At 43.5% G+C, this 17,432-nt stretch overlaps 1 protein-coding gene across 2 annotated transcripts; it reads right to left on the reverse strand.

Annotated features, from left to right (window-relative positions):
- Nucleotides 1–7,673: 7,673 nt before the first annotated feature.
- LOC127031246 (olfactory receptor 10C1-like) lies at nt 7,674–8,919 on the reverse strand. 2 transcript variants are annotated; one of them, XM_050918002.1, is made up of 2 exons: nt 7,994–8,916; nt 7,674–7,701 (listed from the first exon to the last, which is right to left on the reverse strand). In XM_050918002.1, exons 1-2 carry the CDS (start codon nt 8,914–8,916, stop codon nt 7,674–7,676), a joined length of 951 nt encoding a protein of 316 aa, XP_050773959.1. The 2 variants fall into 2 exon arrangements, with proteins under 2 accessions (XP_050773959.1, XP_050773960.1); XM_050918003.1 differs by lacking the exon at nt 7,674–7,701 and having other exon boundaries at nt 7,960–8,919.
- Nucleotides 8,920–17,432: the final 8,513 nt, after the last annotated feature.

A 17,432-nucleotide genomic window follows, 5' to 3' on the forward strand; every position in this document is an offset into this window, starting at 1 on the left:
AAGCCTTGCCACTTCCCCGCAGGCACTGCCCCTGCTCCACCCTTCCCCTTCCCCCATTTGCTCCTCTTCCTCCCTTTCCTGATTGCTCACTGCTCCTGCCTTCTCTCCCACCACCGCGCTCCACAGGTGAATCCCTCCCAACCTGGGGTCTGGGAGCTTCAGCCACCCAGTGCAGGTAGGAGGTGGCTCAGGCTGAGTAAGGGTTGGCCTGGGTGATGACCAGGCACCTCCCTGTGTCCCATGCCTGCAGTAACCAGACTTTGGGTGTCTGGTCAGTAGATCTGACCGGACACTGTCAGGTGCCCTTAAAGTCCAATTGAAAACCATACACCTGGCCACCCCAAGAAGTTTTCATACTGTAACTTCATAGTTTCAACCAGAATTCGTAAGTTACATAGACATACTGCCATTTCATCACAGGGCTATCTTTAATTAGTTTTGGCTTGGGCAAGCTGATGTGTGATGGTTGGGTAACAAAACAACATGAATAGAAATCCATCTCTGAGTTAAATTCTCAGAAGTGAGTGCTTGTACACTGAAACAGCACTAGTTACATGTCATGAAGGGGATTTTCAAAGGAAGCTAAAAATGACAAATCTTAGATATTAGAAATTAATTCTGCATTACAGGAGAAATATCTTCTTGAATAACATTATCAATATTTAGTAATGAAATTTTGTATGGTTCCCATCACTCAGCATTTCATATGTATGAATCAGTTTATCCTCAAAAAAACAGGTGAGATTGGGAGTTGTTTTTATCCCCATTTTACAGGTTAGGAATTGAGGCACACCCACATTAGAGGCCATATTTAGAAAGGTATTTAGGTGCCCAGTGGGATTTTCAAAAGAATCTAGGAGACTAAAACTCATCAAATTCAATGGATGTTAGGTACGTCTGAAAGTTGCACCAGGTACTTAAATACTTTTAAAAATATGGCTCTAAGTGACTTTCCTAAGATCATAAGAAGTCTGTGGCAGAGACAGGAACATAATCTAGATCTACGGTGTCCCAGTTCACTGACTGAACCACAAATTTGTTCTTTTCTCTCTAGATTACAGCTGGCTGAAACGTGGAATTTCTGGTTCTCAAGAAATTTAGTTATTTCTAAATTTGGGTTTGCTTGGAATTGGGACGGGGGGAAAAAGGGTTCCTGGCTCATGAGCAGACTGCATGGCAAGGATACCTTGCAGCTGCAGACTTTAGAGCCTAGGATGACCGCTGGCCTGGAGCAGACTACATTGCAGTTCTGCCCTGGAGTCGCTCACCCTACAATACTAGGTTCCCTGGCCCTGAGGCACAGCACTGTGTTTCATCAGACAATTTCTGACTAGCTTAGGCTTCTTTTCTAAGCCACCTGGATGTATTCCACAGATCACTAATGCATGGATGCAGATTGAGACTCATCGCTTGATGGTAAAATTGTCCTTGTGCATGTAACCCACTCCCACTCAGTGTGCTGCTCTGTCCCCCTTAAGTTGCTTCTGGGACACATACAGAAGTTGAAGGTCTGCTCTAGCTTTGCTTAATAAAACTGGCTATTTTAGCTCCTGTAGATGTTCATGCTTTAAGATCAGAAGGTCCCAGGATCATTTTCAACCAGGGCCAGTACAACCATTTAGGCGACCAAGGCGGTCGCCTAGGATGCTAGGATTTGGGGGGTGGCATTTTCTTTGGCAGAAACCAAGGTGGCCAGATCTTCGGCCACCCCAGTTGCCACCGGCATTTAGGTGGAGGGAGCTGGGGCAGAGAAGTGCGGGGAGGGCCCCCTGCAGCAATTTAAGGGAGGGGGTGCACACAGGGGAACTCCCTACCCCAGCTCACCCCTGCCTCACCTCCTCCCTGAGCACACCATGGCTGCTTCACTTCTCCTGCCTCCCAGGCTTGCGGCGCCAATCAGTTTAGGCACTGCAATCCTGGGAGGTGGGAGAAGTGAAGCAGCGACGGTGTGCTCTGGATGGAGGCAGAGCAGGGATGAGCTGGGGTGGGGAGGTACCTCAGGGCGGAGAGGGGGAGCTGATGCAGGGGGAGCACCTCAGGGTGGAGGTGGGGAGCTGCTGCAGGTGGGGCACCTCAGGGCGGAGGGGGGGAACTGCCGCAGGGTGGGGGCTCCTCAGTTCAGGGGCGGGTACAAGGTGGAAGTTTCGCCTAGGCCACGAAACATCCTTGCACCGACCCTGTTCTCAACTCAGGGGGCCTGTGTTACATACCTCTGAAATGTGGGCTGACATTCTTTTTGAGGAGTTATCTGTCTCCCTGCAGAACCACTGTTCCAAAACATTGTCCTGTTTAGTTTTAATTGAGTGCAGCATCAGCCTTCCTTCCCCTGGGGAAATTGTCCTTCACCTCTACCAAACAGACTTACTTGGGCCACTTGAATTCTTTCCTGTGAGCTCATCTTTTGAAGAATATTTTCCACAATGCTCTTTTCATGTCCTGATTCCTTAGACTATAGATCATTGGGTTCAATGCTGGATTGATTACACTATGCACAACAGGTACAATTCTGTTCATGTTAATGGAGGATCGGGCCGTTGGGCTCACATACATGAAAATCACAGTCCCGTAATACAAAGAGACTACAGTCAGGTGGGAGGTGCAGGTAGAGAAAGTTTTATGCTGGCCTTCAGCAGAAGGGATCCTCAATATGGTGATGACAATGTACATATACGAGACCGGAGTGGACAGGAACGTGCTGAGAATCACTAAGGCAGAAAGCATGAATATGGCCTTCTGTGTTCTGTATGTGTCCACGCAGGCCAATTTTAGCAGTGGTGGTATGTCACAAAAGAAATGGTTGACCACGTTGGAACCGCAAAATGGTAAACTGATCACCAAAAAGGCAGCACCAATGGTGCCTGACACCCACCAATCCAGAAACTAATAATCAGCAACATGCACGCTCTTTTGCTCATGATGGTTGAGTACCTGAGAGGGTAACATATGGCTACGTATCTGTCTTAGGCCATCGCTGCAAGGAGGAAGCATTCAGCCGTGCCAAGGAAGAAGAAGACGTAAGATTGCAGCAAGCAGCCAGCCAAGGGAATAGTTTTCACCTCTGTGAGCAGGATGGACAGTAGCATGAGGACTGTGGTTGAGGTATATCCCATGTCTAGGAAAGTTAGATTCCCCAGGAAGAGGTACATGGGAGTGTGAAGGAGGCATCTGTCCATCCTGAGGGTGATGAGTATAGCAATGTTGCCAGTGAAGGAGAGGAGGTACATGGCTAGGAAGAGGATGAAGAGTGAGACTTGTACTTTTCGGGTGCCAGGGAAACCCAGGATAATGAACTCTGTCACTGAGCTACTGTTCCATGGATCTACATGCACCTGTCCGATCATCTACCGGAGAAAGCAGAACAGAAGAGTCAGAAAAAAATTGCAATTTTCAACCAAACAGCTTGTGTCAGAAAATGTCAGTTCATCAAACTTTCTCCAATTCAGGATGGAATGTTTGTCCTTTCTGTGGGTCATCTACATCACAGCTGAGTGCCTTGACCACTATACCAGAGTGTGTTTCTCTCAAGTACCTCTCCTGATGCTGTTTCATGTTGTATAAATAATTAACTAGTCAGTGCGAGAAAGGCAGCGGCTTTGATTCTATAGCATGGTGGCCAGGGCTTTGTCTACACTAGCATTTTTTTCACAGGAGTGTGAAAAAAAACACCCTTGATTGACATAAGTGTCACAGACAAAAGCACTAGTGTGGACAGCGCTATGCTGGTGAGAGACGCTCTCCCATCGACATAGCTATCGCTACTTGTTAGGAGTGGTTTCATTATGCCAGTGAGAGCATTCTGTCCCGTCACCATAGAGTAGCTAAACAGGAGAACTTACAACTGTGCCACTCTGTGCTCCGTAGTGTAGACATAGCCTCAGGCACTTGTCTGGGATGAGGAAGACTCATGGTAAAACTTCTGTTCTGAATCAAGCATACAGCAACATACGAACATGTTATACACGCTCCCGTAAGCCCTTCAAGGCAACTTCCAAAGCAAATATTTTAACTTTCTCTATGTATAAATCTTGATTATTGACCTTTTTAAAATTAATGGAAAATAGAAATCCAAACACACCCTAGGTGACTTTGAAAAAATCTGCCTAGAAATAGGTTAATAGAAATCTCCACAAGTACATTAGCTAGTATTGCAAATTATAAAGGAAGTAAACCCTCATGTTTCAAGGCACAAACCATCCATAGCTGAGTGGGTCAGGGAGAAACATCTCCTCTGGGAAGGAAATATCATTGCTGCACCATCCTCTGAAGTGTGCGGCACTGATTACTGTGAGTGGAAGGGTATTGAAGTGGATCACTGATTAGAACCATCATGGTAATTCCTACATTATTAAATGCCTAGTCAAATCAGAGTTGCAGTGGCCAGCACCTTGCAAATTCAGAAGCTGATGGCAGGCAGGAATTAACAATAAAAATAAATTCTGTATTCCAGACACTTAATCCCAAAGAGTAGCTGCTAAATAAAATCTAACCTGGGTACCATGCACATGAAAGCATCTCTGTTTTTTTCTGGGTTGTATGATAATTTATCTTGAGAACTTAAAGACGTGGGCTATATAGCAAGGTAACAAGTGAGTCACAAGATAAAACTCTAACCAAAATGAGTTCAAATAAAAAAACAAAAATATTTATTCATCTCCTGGGGATTTTTTTTCACAATCCTCTCAATTGCTTCCTCCCAGCAGCAGGACTCTGGTTCTGACATACCATAAAGTTTAAGGTCCTATTTCAAGTGTACTTCATGCCTCAGGAGACACAGTCAATACAACACCTCCTGGACTAGAAACGCTGCAGGAAGATCATTGATTTTATTTCTGTTGGCATGAGCAGATTGATAAGGGAATGTGATCCTTATCTTCTAGGGATACAGTCCCAGTGAAGGCACTTCAGAAAGGGATAGATAGATAGATAGATAGATAGATAGATAGATAGATAGATAGATAGATAAAGAATGAAATTCAGAAATTCCATCCCAACTTGGGACAAAAAGTTGAAATTCCTTACAACTTATCTACACACAGTTTTTATATGGCCATATTATGGACACAGCTTTATTGTGTTATAGAGGGGTGAACATCACCTTAAGGTAGTTTTGAAAACCCAAATTTTTGAACCTAACTTTAGGCTCTTCTTTTTCCATGTTTAATCCATGATTATTATTTTAAATAATTTCAGTCGATGAGAATAACATCACAGCCATGATAACCTGCAGGGAATATGGCATATTTTAATACAAACACAGTATAATCTGTGTACACATGCACAGAAAAAAACTCACATTGTGCGTCTTGCCCTATTTATAGATGGGTGTATGGATTATTGATTCTTCTCTTAGACTGCTGTGGTTAAAGATTTGGTCTCCTGAGGGCTACAGCAATGAAGCAAAACTATCAGCATTTGAAGACCCTAAGAGCATACGAGAAACAATTCCAATTTATGGTAAGTTCCTTTATTAACAAATGCAGATCAACTACCCCATAGATACTAAAATATAATAGCAGATAAAGTGCTTAACCCTATATCCAGCCTCACTCACATCTCACATCTCCTTCAGGGGGGACACTGGGTAATCAGTCATTATTCTCATCTCCCCATGCATTTCTTCCGGCCAACCCACAGTACACAGACTGTACAACACATTATACTCTGAGTTGCATTTACAACAACTAAGGCTCATACCTATGCATAGGGATGTCAACTTCCTTATCCTTATTTGCACCTCCACTTCCCTTAAACTTTAGGGTGCTCTGCTTTTCATAGGTTAGCATCCTAGTTCCTCTTATTTCCATTAGCACTCAGGGATAGACGCTCCTATGGTAACCTGCGGTTACTGCAGAATTTCTCATGATGTTACAATCTGGTATCTTGCAATCTAGATGGGGTACATTGTGGCATGTTTTTTCCAAATACCACCCACTGGCACATTCTTTTAGGTGATATTGTAACTTTACTGGTATAGAGTTATTCTTGAGTCACCTACCTATGTACACCTTCATGAGGCCTAAAGTCTAGTATGGCTACATTGAAATCTTACAGGCCTCAGCCTGTAGGCCTTGCATTACAGCCTTACTTTGCTGATATGCCTAATACACACTCATATATGCTCGTCAGCCCTGTACTCCTGACTTAATCCTACTTAAGGATCCTATCCAGCACCCCTTAATTAATTAGATTTAACCACAACAGTAAATCCTCTATTAAATGTTTCCGTTAAATGGCTACAAGCAGAAGAGAATTTCCCATTGAAGAGCACTGAGCACCTCGAAAAACATGCTCCTCCATCCTGCATGAATGGAGAGACATTAAGGCTCCAAGAAAACAAAATTAGATCAATGAAGAAAGGGGCAGATTTTTTTTAAGAGAGTGGGATTTTCAAAAGCATCTGGGTGCCCAACTCCCACTGAAATCGATGAGTTTTCTTCTGAATATCGCAAGGGGCATCCAAATTACTTTAAAAAGCTGGCCCAAAGAGCTAAATTCACAAAAAAAAAAACATAGGCTTTCTGGTGCCGTCCATTGCAATGCCTAACTTCTACACACCTAGAAAATCCCTGGGATTCATGAAGTCTGAGTTTGGCTCCCGGTGAAATGAATTGGGAAAGGCAGGCACCTCAGAACAGGATTCATAAACGCCAGCATGCGAGATGGGGAGCCACCTACACTAGACAATGGGAGATACCAAGAGGAAGGTTATGTCTGTCCTCCCGCTCTCCTGTTAAAGCTATTCCACTGTGGATAAATAATTTTAAAAGGTCAGTGGAGCAGGAGGACTGGATCCTCCACCTCCCAAGTGGATGCTGTAAACACCAGGCTCTGGGGTCATTATCATGCTTTCTCTCCCTCTCTGTGGCCCAATGGTTCATTAATAATTTAATCCACTGTGGAATAGCTTCATCAGGAGAGCTTGAGGGATCCCCACATCAGGATGGCCCCCAGTTCAGGGGTGAGGCCACTCACCTGAGAGGTGAGCTGTTAAAATTCCTCAACTGGAGGTGGAGTCTTAAAACTGGAGGTATGCTGCACCCCAGATGAGTACCTGATTCACAGGACTGAAAGTTATGAGGGAGCTTCTCCTCCCCACCCCTACTATTTTGTGTAAGCAGGTGACAGGGGATGGATCACTTGATAGTTACCTGATCTGTTCATTTACTCTGGGGCACCTGACATTGGCCACTGTTGGAAGACAGGATGCTGGGCTAGATGGACCTGGTTTGCTGCTCCAAGCCAATGGGGGCTGCGGGAAGAGGCACAGGCCAAGGGATGTGCTGGCCGCCCTTGCTGCAGCTCCCATTGGCCTGGAACAGTGAACCATGGCCAGTGGGAGCCGCGATCGAACAAACCGGCCCGCCAGGGGCTTTCCCTGAACAAGTGGCGGCCCAAGTTTGAAAACCACTGCTTTGGATGATGTTACAGTAAGAAATATTTCTCTCTAGAACTGAGATATTCCTTAGAGCCCATCAAACAACAGAAGAATAGATGTGGGGAGTTGGAAATTTTCTAATGGCATTTGAAATTTAATTGAGAAGTTAAAAATTCCAAAAATTCTGTGAACTCTGTAGATTTGTAACAAATAAGAAAAATATTTTGGAAAAAATACTGTCACTTTTCACACTTTATCATAATTCAAAAAAATTCAGGGAAAATCAAAATTTTGAAAATTACAACAAGCTCCATTTTAATAGGTACAAAAATGCAAACAAAATATGAGGGCAAATAATTGCAGATTTTTTTTATTGAAGTTCAAAATCTGCATAAAATATCATAGAAATATTAAATACAAAATATTATAACTAGTTCAATATGAAGGATTTATCCTTTGAGCTTCCCATTAGGGGACATTTCCCACTGTACTCAAGATGACTCTGAGGGAATATTCCAATAAAGGAGATTTCTCTTTAGAGTGGAGCTATTCCTCGGTGTACTGTCCAACTGGAAGAAAATTGCCTATGTTTTTGGAGGAAAGATCTTGATTCCCATTCTTCGAATTGCTTCTTTAACTTCCTTGTTCCTGAGGCTGTAGATAATGGGGTTCAGTATTGGAGTCACCACCGAATAGAACAGAGAGAGCAACTTGTCCACATCCAGGGAATAAATGGATTTGGGGCGTATGTAGATGAACATGGCTGTCCCATAGAACAGTACCACTACAGTGAGGTGCGAGGAGCAGGTGGAGAAAGCTCTGTGTCTGCCTTTGGCAGAGCTCATTTTAAGGATCGTGGCAATGATGTGGATGTAGGACACCAGGATCAGCAGGAAGGGCACCATGATGACGAAGGCAGCTGCCACAATGATTTGGAACTCATTCCAGTAGGTATCTCCACAGACCAGCGTCAGCACTGGCTGGATCTCACAGAAGAAGTGGTTGATCACATTGGACCCACAGAAAGGGAGTGTGAAGATAAACATGGTGTGGCCCAGGGCCACGAGGCTGCCACAGATCCATGAGCCAACAGCCAGCCGGACACACACAGTCTTGTTCATGATGTCCGCATAGCGCAGTGGGTTACATATGGCGCTGTAGCGGTCATAAGCCATAACGGCTAGCAGGCAGCACTCTGTCGCTCCAAATAACAGAAAGAAATACATCTGTGCAGCACAACCAGCAAAGGAGATAGTTTTATCCTCCGAGAGGAGGTTGGCCATCATCTTGGGCAGGGTGACAGAGGTGTAGCAGATCTCCAGGAAGGACAAGTTCCTGAGGAAGAGATACATGGGAGTGTGAAGGGCTGGGTCCACATTTATAAGGATGAGGATGAGGATGTTGCCCAGCATTGTGATGAAATAAATACATATGAACAACAGAAAGAGAAGACACTCCATATGTGGGAGGTTAGAAAAGCCCAGTATAATGAACTCAGTCACTGAGGTGTGATTTTCTGTGATCCCTTCAGGATATTTCATCTTGAGAAATAAAAAAATACAAAAAAAAATACCAGAAAAAAGTATTCATTATTTTGATGCAGCATTTAAGTCAAGCATAACTATCTTCATACTTAGCCATCTTTCTATCTCCATAGACATATATCTCCCTCTTTCTCTCTCTAGACATATATCTATGTCCTAGACATCTATTTATCTCTATCTTCATACATACTCATCTCTCTATCTTTCTCCCTAGACATCTATCATCTCTCTCTCTCTCTGTCTCCATACATATCCATCTATCTATCAGGGCTGACATCATATTGGCCAGATTCTGTCCTCACAACAAGTGTAAATCCACGGCAACTTCACTTAAGTCAATGGTTCTCAGTTGTCTCAGTTACATCAAACTTAGGCTTGTGTATCTCCAAGACTGCATTGGAAGGGCATCTGTTTTATACCAGTCTCAGTAGAGAATTTGCACGAATTAAGTTGCAACTGTGGAAGGCTGAATCCAGCACAGTGAATTTACACTGACATAACTAAGATCAAAATCTGTCTCTCAAAGCAGTGATGTTGCAACGTAGATACAACCGAAACATACACAATTCTCAGCTCACATGTGATATAGGCAGTGTAACTATTCAGATTTGTCAGCAAAGTGTATAGCTGTTTCACTGAACTTCCCACTACATAACAGTTTGAACAACAAACTGTGGAAACACATGGGTAGAGCGTTTTTAATCAGTATGCTACAGAAATGGCCTGATTCTCCTTACACTTATTCCGGATTTATAGCAAAAGTGCTCCACTGACTTCAGGACCCTTAATCCTGATTTCTTTCTCTTCCCTCCCTCCACTTTAATGCATTTAATTCTGTTTCTGCCCCTCTTAATCTACCCTTTAGCCTCTCTCTTACTAACCTTTTTAACAACTCACTTCTCCTCTCCCCTCCAGTTCTAATCCCCTCCCTATCCATCTTTTTTCCCCTTCCCTTTCACGGGTTGCACCAGTGTAAAACTATAATATAGGAGATGAGAGCCAAAGCATTTCTCACTCTGTGACCTCAAGATCACACACATGAAGGATGATTGGCCCTCTTGGATGTACACTTAAACAAAACTGAGCTAAATTATACAGATTCCTTTTTAGTTTGTTTTTAGTCTACATGAAGCTGGATCCACACTGAATTCAAGGTGGATGTTTAACCCCTTTAGGCTCTGCTAAAAATCCAGGCATGGATTAATATAGAAATGCCTTAAACTTTGTTAATGCAGAGTTAAAGTTGCCCAGTAAATCCATTTTACCTTTCCAGAATGTGGAGAATGGTTAAACTTAAACTTCAGAGAACCAGGAAATGACCCATTTACCTTGTGACTTACTTTCCTTTCTTCACACTCTGATCCATTGTTCAGGACCGAGGACTCTGTCTTTCTCCTTCCCTCTATTTACTCACCTTGCAATGTTGCAGAAGTAAAATCAAACATAAGGATTCTAGGGCACTTTAAAATATTGTTCTTAGACTAGAAATCTTGATATCAGGCAAAAGCTTCTAAAAGCAGCTCCTGCAAAATGCAGGCAGTGTGCACATGACAAATCCTCTTGGAACTACCAAGCACAGGGCTGTAACCCCCAACCTGGGGGCTGAATCTCAGCTTCAATGATCACCATGTATCACCTTAAATCATCCAGACACTGTGACAGCCAGCTCCCTGAAAACACTCATGTGACATCAGAGCTTGCTCACATGTGCACTTCAATCCCTTGGGCACATGCCATCTTGGAGATCTAAACTCTGTTCTTCAGAAACGTTTTTCCAGCATCGCACCCCAAAAGGGGCAGTGGGTGACATGCACTAGCCGAGTGGCTGATTTTGCATGGTCAGAGCTATAGTTTGACCCCCTGGAATGTTCATATTAAAAGAATGAGATGATTTTGTACAATGCTGTACTTGAAGGGCTGTGTCCAGAAACCCTTTGCTCGCATGTCCCCACGTTTTGGCCATGAACACTAGAAAGCCCCCAGACAAGGCACGAGGAAATTGAAATGAATCTGACTAAACAGGCAGATTTTTGATCACTATAAAAAGCTGACATTTACAAATCAAGCTGCTTTGTCCTCAACCTTATTTGGAACAGAACTGGCACTCGGCTGTAATGAATATATTAACAGACACCAGATGGTCTTTGTCACACTATAATCACTTAGGACATGGTTATTCTTTCTGTTAAACTTAATTAAATCTGAAGCCACTTCACTGAGATCAATGCGGGTATGTCCATTTAAACACAAAGTAAATGAGATCAGAATAGAGCCGTTCATATGCAAGTTTCATAACATTAACGGTGCTGGGGTCAAATTCCTGTCTTCACACTCAGAGTGAGATGAGAAGCAGGACCTGCAATGTTTTATGCCAGGTATATTACAGTTTGAGGCATGATGTGAATTTAACCAGAAGAGCACCTAGATTCAGGTCTTTCAGGATAATCTAAAGGGGTTCAGCGTAATTCTACTCGCATCGAGAAATGCCTCACCTACCTTTTCAGCCCACATGCCTCTCCTCTCTCTGTTTCTCAAAGGAGTTGGGCAGGGATGGCACTGGAGCATTTAACAGCTTCTTTAGCAAATGCTTTAGGGACCTGCTCCTTGATGCTTCTTAGACTCTCTGTTACAGGAAAACCTATCAGAGCTATTAAGCCCTATTCTTTCTCCTCATGTACTCAGGGAGAAAACAGTTACAGATTTCAGAGAGAGCACAGTTTGGCATTTAGTTTGTTTTTTTTGGGTCCGTAGGCCAGATTCTCAGTTGGCATCAATCGGTATGGCTCCATTGAAGTCAACGTGCCAGATCCTCCTGCTGGTGTGAATTGGCACAACTCCTCTAAGCTTGTTGGGCCAGATCCCCAGTTGGCGTAAGTCAAAACTGTTCCATTTAAGTCAATAGTCAACACAACAAGTGGTGTGTACCCGCCTACCCACACTGGAATCTGTGGGGTCACAGCCATGTACACCAGCTAAATCTGTGACCCTATAGGTGTAGTACTGACTGACCACTACAGTCTGTAGCCGCATTGCAGAAGTGGGTCCCAGGATATTACAAAGGTCACATGTGTTATCGGACCAACTTCTGCTGGGAAGAGAGACAAGCTTTCGAACCACACAGAGCTTCAGGTCTGGGGATGGTACTTTGAAGTATCACAGCTATATACAGAGTGGAATAGATTGTTTTCCCATAGGCAGTTAGCACATATCCTAAGGGACCATTCAAGGTGGAGTGGCCTGTTTACACCTCTGCAGTCACAGGATAAAAAGAAAGTTAGTGGTTTACAGATTGTTGTAATAAGCCATAAATCTAATGTCTCTGTTCAGTCTGTGAATTTTGGTCCGTGTTTACACCACAAAATTATGTCAATCTCAGGCCGTTTCTACACTAGAGACCTTGAAGTGGCACTGCTGCACCAAGGCAGCTGTGCCTTTTTAAGGTCTCCCATGTAGCCGCTCTAATATGACTGTAAAAGCTGTCAAGAAACAAAGAAAACTCTTTCTCACCCTCCGAAACTAGGAGTTCTACCTTAGTTGTCCCCAAACCTGTAGAAGCTGGATGGGTTGAGAGGTATTTGAGGTTTCTTTTGTGACCTGAGGGGTGGGGAGCAAGCCCAAAGGCTCTCCAAAGTTGCTCTGCATGTTTTCTTTTGACATCAAAAGCTGCTTTCTTCTCAGCCTATGCATGGCCACACAAGGGAGTAGGTGTCAGTGAGAATTCCTCACCGCATGAGTGGCTGCATGCTGGCTAATTGGGTCTTTGCTCTGCAAGCTGGGGGAGTGAAAGCACCAGTCACCCGTACCTCCTGGGAGCAAATGGAAGGGGAGGGGAGAGACACGGTGCGGAGCAGAAGTCATGTCTGTTCCATTCTCCCTGTGTGTCAGCTGGGAAAGGACAACAATGGGAAGACCTGGTCACAGTGATGCTCTGGGGTGATACACTGCCAAAACCCAAACAATGTGGGCTGAAAAAAATAGTTTGGGGACATCTTTCCCATCTGAAAAATGGGGATAATGGTCATTAACATCCTTTGAAAAGTGCATCGCCATCTCTGAGTTGTCAATGGAGCTGATTTTCATTAAGCTTGCTGAAGCTGACAGAATACTACTGTCCTGTACAGCAATTTCTGTATTAGTAGTCAGGAACTCTTGGTTTTCTATCTATTCATCCTAAACACAGCCATCTATCCATCCATCCCATATACAGCCATCTATCCATCCATCCCATATACAGCCATCTATCCAGCCATCCCATGCACAGCCTGTATCTATCTATCCATCCCAAACACAGCCAACTATCTATCCATCCATCCCATGCACAGCCATCCATCTAACTATCCATCCCATACAGAGCCTCTATCTATCTATCCATCCCCTACACAGTCATCCATCTAACTATCCATCCCCTACACAGTCATCTATCTAACTATCCATCCCATACATAGCCTGTATCTATCTATCCATCCCAAACAGCCATCTATCTATCTATCCATCCCCTATGCAGCCATCTATCTATCTATCCATCCCCTACGCAGCCATCTATCCATCCATCCCATACATGGCCTCCATCTAACTATCCATCCCTGACATGGCCTCTATCTATCTATCCATCTCTGACACAGCAATCTATCTATCTATCCATCCTCAATAAGGCCTTCTATCTATCCATCCCAAACACAGCCAACTATCTATCTATCCCATGCACAGCCATCTGTCTATCTATCTGTCTATCTCACACACAGTCCTCCATCTGACTATCCATCCCCAACACAGCCATCCATCTATCCATCTCATACACAGTCATCCATCTATCTATCCATCCATCCCATATACAGCCATCTATCCATCCATCCATCCCAAACGCAGCCATTTGTTTATCCATCCCATACACGGCCAACTATCTATCCATCCTATGCACATCAACTATACGTCCCATACACAGCCATCTATCTATCACATTTGCCATTGTGTTGAATTATGACTAAATAAGTATTGTGACTGTGCACTGCTCCTCTGAAGTATATTTGTCTATTGGCTGGGATAAATGTCTCTTGTGTGAAAAATAAATGTAGCATGTCACAGGGGATTCACACACATTGTGCTTTCTCATGGAGACTTTACTTCATTTTTTTCTTGTTTCCTTTTTTTTAATTCTTAATCTAAAATAGAAGTCATTCACACTGATTCTGGTTTATCTTCCTGTGTCTTTGAAAATTGTAACCTAAATATGTAAAGCAGACTTGGGGCAGAGATGGAAGTTATGTTTCAATTTTACAAAACAGAATGCAGAGCGAGTGTGTTTTCCACCAAGGTTCCATTTAACCGATAGTGTTGAAGTTGGGAGGCAGTGCTTTCCAATGGCTAGTGTCTGAGTTGAAAGTCAAGGGAGTTCAGTTTTATTCCTGGCTCTACTGACTCTTTTACCAAGTAACTTTAAGCAAGTCACTTCCCTTCTTTGTGTCTTATGTCCCCTGTTTGTAAGAAGACGAGAAGAATATTAAAGTTAGAAGAGACCTCAGGAGATCATCTAGTCTAACCCCCTGCTCAAAGCAGGACCAATCCTCAGCTTTTTACCCTGTTCCCCAAATGGCCCCCCTTAAGGATTGAACTCACAACCCTGGGTTTAGCAGACCAATGCTCAAACCACTGAGCTATCACTCCCCCTAAAAATAATAGGAGATTATCAATGCCCTATAACTGGAAGGGATTTTGAAAGATCATTGAGTCCAGCCCCCTGCCTTCAGTAGCAGGACCAAGTACTGATTTTTGCCCCAGCACCCTAAGTGGCCCCCTCAAGGATTGAACTCACAACTGTGGGTTTAAGCAGGCCAATGCTCAAACCACTGAGCTAACCCTCCCCCTATAAAGAGTAGTTAACCACTTTGGTGAAGGGCTTTAAGATCCTTTGAGAGGAAGTGGTACACTATAAAAATGTTGTGTTAAAATAGTACAATCCATGTGGGGACTGCTGGGCAAATTTTGAATTATATGTGTATTCCTAACTCAAGCTAGTTGTCCCAAGCAAACCACTGATGTGAGTATTCCTGACTGATCACAATATAAATAAGAGGTTTCCCTCAAATTTGATGAAACCCTGTAACAGAAAGTGAACTGGGAGTCAGAAAACCTGGGTTCTCCATCTTCTCAGAGCATGAGATGATGTGAAATGTTGGTCAAGTGACACTAGCTCTCATGCCTCAGTTTCCCCATCTGCGAAATAGGGATAATGATATTGACATGCATTTGTAAGTGCATTGAGATCTATGAATGAAAGGTGCTATATAGAAGCTGGATACAAGTATCTTTGTTTTATAAATGGAGAAACTGAGGCACAGAGAGGGGACACGATGGCCCAAGCTCATCCAGTAAGATGAGATAAACCAGGGAGTGATTCTTCTTTTGCTTATGATGGTGTAAAGCAGGACTCACTTTTTGCTCAGCTGATGTATATAGGGGCACAGCTCCATTGACTTCATTGGAATTATACAGGTTTACACCAGATGGGGATTTGGCCCAAGTGAATTACACAGGGGTAACTGAGTCAAGATTCAAGCCATGGATCTCTTGATTCTCAACCTGCTGATCGGAACCCTATATAGATAGACTCAAATGAATATACTGACATGTATGGGCATACAACAAAGCCAAGGGAATTCAACCCACAGAATTAAACATGCCCTTCTTCCTACTGTTTTCACATAGGAAGGAAACATGAGACAGTTTGTTTTCCTGCTTTCAGCATCGAGGGAAACACAGAGTTCTGTTTAACAGCCCAGGAACTGGGCAGAAAGTCAAGATGCCTTGGTTCTAATCCTCACTGCCACTGACTCTTTGTGGGGCCTACACCAAATCACTTCCCCTTCTGTAAAATGGAGATGTTGACATGGGGTAAGGGTCATATTTTTTAATAAATTTATGTGCCGAAGGAAGCAGACAGGATCTCAGTGGAATTTTCAAAGGCACGTCAAGAGAGTTAGGTGCCTAAATACCTTTAAAAATCTGACCCTTCCTGACACAACACACAATTAACCTGTGGAATTTGGTGTCATGGCATATTGTGATGGCTAAAAGTATAACTGGGTTCAGAAAAGCACTCGATATATTCATGGAGGATCGGCCCATCAATGGCTATCAGCCAAGGTGGTCAGGACACAACCCCATGCTGAGGGCAACCCTAAACCTCTGGTAGCCAGAAGCCAGGAAGGGAAGAGTGTGAATCACTCCATAATTGCCTTGGTCTGTACACTCCTCCGAAGCTCTGGTAAAGGCCACTGACAGAGACAGGATACTGGGCTAGATGGACCTGTACAGTAGCTCTTATGTTGACTTAGATAGCTATGTCTCATTTCAAAACTGATTTAAGGTAGGCTTTTTAAAATATATACTTGCCTAACTTGCATTGATTTCAATGGGAGTTAGGTGTCTACAATTTTTCTTTAAAAATCTGACCCACAGGACCAGGACTCTAAGTCCCATTGACTTTCAGTGAGACTTAGGGACAGTTTTTGAGAGTATTTAGGCACCTCACATTGCAGATAGGTGCCTAGTCAGATTTTCAGATGCACCGAGGCTCATAACTGCTATTGAAATCCATGGCTAGTTGGCACCTAAGGGCTTCTAAATGATCTGGATGCCTAAATACCTTTAACAATCTCAGACTCCTAAGTGTCTAAGTCACTTTTGAAAATTGGACTCAAGCACCTAAACCACTTAGACACCTTCTGAAATTTTACTCACACTTTTTGTGAATTGGAGTGCTCTGAGATCCACAGATGAATATGGTTTTATGAGAACTATTAAGTGTGAACATCAAATTAAGACGCATGCTCCCTCTCGCCACTGTTTGTCTAGAGGCCATGTGGGCTAGTAGCTGTGACACTGAGCTAGGTCTCAGAAGACCTGGCTTCTATTCTCTGCCCTGTTACTGACCTCCTGGATGACCATAGCCAAGTAATTTCACCTCACTGTGACTAAGTTTCTCCGTCTGTAGGACAGGGGTGAGGATACTTAGCTTCTTTGTAAAGTAGTCTGAGATCCAGAAACGAAAATTTTGTAAAAACAGGTATTCTTATTAAAATGGCCTGTATATGAGTTAATTTAGCACAGATGAAAAGTTGCTTGCCAGACGTCTCCTATTTTACAGCAGTAAAGGACAGGATAGGCATTAGGGCATGTTTCCTAAATGTGCCTCTATTCTTGTTTCGCCAGACCCCCTACAAGCCCCTGCTCACACAATCACTCCTTGCCATGCTGATGGCCTGGTACCTGAGCTGGTGGCCTTGCAGACTCTAAACATGATTTGTGCCTGCATGTTAGCCAGGGACTCTCAAAGAACCTAACAGAGTTAGGAGCCAAATTCCCACCCATGTTCAGTTGGAACAAGGCTCTTGCCTGTTTTTACCCTTTGGAAAATCACAGTGGAAATTTTCAAATGTGACCAGTGATTTTGGATGCCCTCCTGGAGCCACCTTGCAAAGTCCTGATCCATAGAAAGACCTGAGCACTAGAGGCCT

This window comes from Gopherus flavomarginatus, chromosome 11 (genome assembly GCF_025201925.1).
Source record: "Gopherus flavomarginatus isolate rGopFla2 chromosome 11, rGopFla2.mat.asm, whole genome shotgun sequence".
Taxonomy (NCBI): Eukaryota; Metazoa; Chordata; order Testudines; family Testudinidae; genus Gopherus; species Gopherus flavomarginatus.

Coding starts and splice junctions, on each gene's coding strand:
- LOC127031246 (XM_050918003.1), bottom strand. CDS start 8,916: ATGAAATATCCTGAAGGGATCACAGAAAATCACACCTCAGTGACTGAG.